The 3,448-nt window shown below is 45.4% G+C and overlaps 1 protein-coding gene across 1 annotated transcript in view; it reads right to left on the bottom strand.

Moving 5' to 3' along the window:
- The window catches only part of HTRA1 (HtrA serine peptidase 1), a 78,108-nt gene extending 74,871 nt beyond the window's left edge, over positions 1–3,237 (bottom strand). The window contains 1 exon segment of the mRNA XM_019642917.1: positions 3,232–3,237. Within this exon segment, the coding sequence (XP_019498462.1) occupies positions 3,232–3,237 (6 nt within the window).
- Positions 3,238–3,448: the final 211 nt, after the last annotated feature.

Here is a 3,448-nt window from a genome sequence, read left to right as displayed (position 1 = left end):
AAAAAAGAAAGCCTCTTCCTCCCCTGTGACTTCAATCTGTCAGAACAGGTGGACGCACGCAGGGTGGTCCCTCAGCGGAAGCACAGAATCCAGATGATGACTGGGTGCTGATTTTGCAACTGTGTCATCAGGATGGTGGGAGAGAGTTCGTTCATTACAGGCACCGGATGCCGCAGGGCAGTGGGCCGCAAGCTTAATGGGTGTCAGAGTCACCTGGAGGGCTTATTAAAACAGATTGCTTGCCCCGTCCCAGAGTTTCTGATTCAGTAGCACAGGAAGGAGCCCGACGAGTTGCATTTCCAGCAAGTTCTCAGATGGCGTGGATGGTGTTGGTCCTGGAGCCACATTTTGAGAACCAGTGCGTTCACGATTAGTTTCATTTGTCTCGCAGGCATAGCGGGGCCAGGGGGTGACGATGAGCCCCTTGGAATTCAGTGTGACGTCAAATGTGCATGTGGAAGGGGACCGTGACCCTCCAGCAGCTGTGAGCAACTGTGGAAGCTCCGTGTAGCTCTCTAACAGAGTGGCCACGACTGCCAGGATGTTTGAATTCTGCTTCCTGTCTTATTTACTTCTCTTTGGGGTCAATCTAATCAACGAAGTGCTAGATTTGAGCTGTTTCCAGTTTCTATCATCTTCTAAATTTTGAAGTCATTGGCTTTTAAAGGGAACTGCAGTGGAGAAAAGCTATTTTGTCAGCCCAGAGTTTAAGGGTAAAAGCTTCCTTTGAATTCCAGTTCCAATTAACTGAATTGATGTTGGCATGAGAGGGGAGAGGGTATCGTGTGTCGTGATGGCTTGTGTTGTGGGGAAGATGACAAAGCTATTCCAACACCTCAAGGAGAAAATTGCATCTTATGGGGAATGGAAGGATGGAAGGATGGGTGGAATTCAAAGGCAAAGTTGACCAGGAAAGTGGCATTCGGGCAGGAGCAGCGAAAATAATGACAGGAAGGTGGGAAAAGCAGGAAACAGAGAATGGTTCATTTGAACTGGAGTGTAAGAGATAAAAGCAGCACTGCGGCCAAGTGGAAATGGAAGGGACTTGAATATACGCTAAGACGTCTAAACATTACTCATGAGGACAGCGTTTCTCAAATGGGGAGCCTAGACTTGTTTTCCAGGGATCGCAGTTTCTTTATGAGAAATTATACATTGCACAGTTGAATTTTCATTTTTTTAAGACTCATAAAGATTTAGATGGCCTTCCTCCTATACCGCTTTATTCTGGTGTCCACATTTGTGCTTATAATCATGTTGGTGCCAGGTCGAGACCAGGATGTTACTGAACTCAAGGGGTACGTTTTGCCTGCACGCATCACAGCCAAATGAGACACAAATAGGAGTTTGCAGCAAAAAATGTACAGGTTTACTTAAGGAAATGGCACCAAGCCCGAGACACAGGTGAGCTAGTGCTCAGAGACCTGGCTCCCTGATGGCATGTAGGTTACAGGTTCTATAGGGTAAAATCACAGGACACCGTGGGTTAGGGAGCTGATTGGCTGGAGGGGGAGTAAGGGTAACGAATCACTTCTTCAGGTCTTGGGGACAGTTCTGAGGTCTTTTACATAGGTCTCATGGGAAAGTAGCCAGGGGGTGTTCTGGCCCAGGGCTCAGGACCTGAAACCTAACTTAAGTCAAGATGTTATCTTTAGCCAGAGGTCCTGACCCTGTGACAAGTAGTTAGGTCCAGGCTGCTGTACTCTGCTGCCTCGGGGTTGCTGATTAGGTGGGGAAAGGCAGGTCTCTGAGCAGTATATCTATATTAGCAGTATAGAGAGAAGGGTATGATTTCTAGAGCCAGGGTTTAAAACTAAACTTAATCAAAGTCATAAATACCCTCGGTTTAAGAAGATATCACAACATGTCATATAAACAGTCTTCGCATTCGCTCATATATTTTGAGTTTAAAACAAAGTGAATTCTTGCACTATTTTGCCGTCCCATGCAAACATAGTACATTTGAAAACATAGACTGTATAATTTTCTAGGAATGCAGTTTATCAAACTTGATTCCAGAAAAGAAAGAAAACCTAAGCACATCAATTTTCACAGAGGGGATGAGGAACTTGTCAGATGTACCCCCTCAAAGGAGGTCCAGAGGGCTTCCTAGGGAAAGTCCACCAGCTCTTCGGAGTAATAACTCCAATTCTTTTTAAACTGTTCCAGAACAGCGTAAAAGAAAAAAAATATATAATCTTTAAGTTCTTTCTACAAAGCTCGTATCATGCGATAAAATCTACGAAGACTAGAACCCACACAAAAGAAAAATACAGGCCAATATCACTGACATTTATGCAAAAATCGCAAGTAAAATAATAGCAAACAGAATCAAGCAGCACATTTAAAAAATAATACATCCTGACCAGATGGTCTTTATTCCAGAAATGAAATGATTGTTAAACATTAGGAAATAGTTTAACAGTTTTCACCACATGAATTGATCTAAGCAGGGAAAGATTATTTCCATAGATACTGAAGCTATTTGACACACTCAGCTATTTTTCATTAAGAAAAACACCACTCCATAAAATATGAATAGTTGAATACTTATTTAACCTGATAAAATATTTCTGTCTCAGCCCCACGCTTAATGGGAACCACTAGAGGCCTTTCCACCACATATGACAGGAACATGACAAAAATGACGTTGTTTAACACTGTAACTCATGACCCCAGAGCTCCAGCAGGCTGTCGGTGCTGCTCAGGACACCCCGTGTTTGCCAGTCCGCGTCCTCGCCACAATCCTAGACAACTTCACACCTCCCACTCTTCTCAACAGCCCTCTAACGCCCCTCTTCCCATCTCATTCACAGTTGAGGATTCTGTTTCCTGATTTGCTGAGACTAAAGCAATCGGCCTTTCAGAGACCCCTAAACTGTCCTCCCTTCACCAGAGCGCCCCACATGCTATGCCCTCCTAGCAACGCCCATGCTCTTAACGGAAGCCACGCCCCCTACACTCCACCTCAGCTCACCTTCTCAAGGGCCCGCTCCAACAGTTCTCCCCACCCCCTATGTCCTCAAATCCTTTGCTATTTGGTCATCCCATCACCAAAATGCCACCACTTGTTCTCTTAAAATCTCCACTCTGCTATGCCACCGGCAACCATCCCATTTCTTTGCTCCCATTGCAGCAAAACTCCTTAAAAACAGTTCTATTTGCCCACATGGCTCCACCCAAACTGCTCCTGCTACGATTACCAGTGACCTCCACGTGGCCAGACCCAACCGCCATTTCGGCCTGCCTCTTACCCGACCTATCAGCCAGAGTGTGACACATCTGATCACCCGTTCCGCCTGGGTGTTTTTCTTCACATGGCCTCCAGCACAACACATACTCTTGATGTCCTATTGGCTCAGTAGCTACACCTTCTCATTCTCCATCAATTCCTCTTTCAGAGCTTTTCATGTCAGAATGCCCCAGTTCATCCCTTGGTCCTCTTCCT

The sequence above is a fragment of the Hipposideros armiger genome, unplaced genomic scaffold, assembly GCF_001890085.2.
Source record: "Hipposideros armiger isolate ML-2016 unplaced genomic scaffold, ASM189008v1 scaffold_74, whole genome shotgun sequence".
In the NCBI taxonomy this organism is placed as follows: domain Eukaryota; kingdom Metazoa; phylum Chordata; class Mammalia; order Chiroptera; family Hipposideridae; genus Hipposideros; species Hipposideros armiger.
This window is presented reverse-complemented; position numbering and strand designations above follow the sequence as displayed.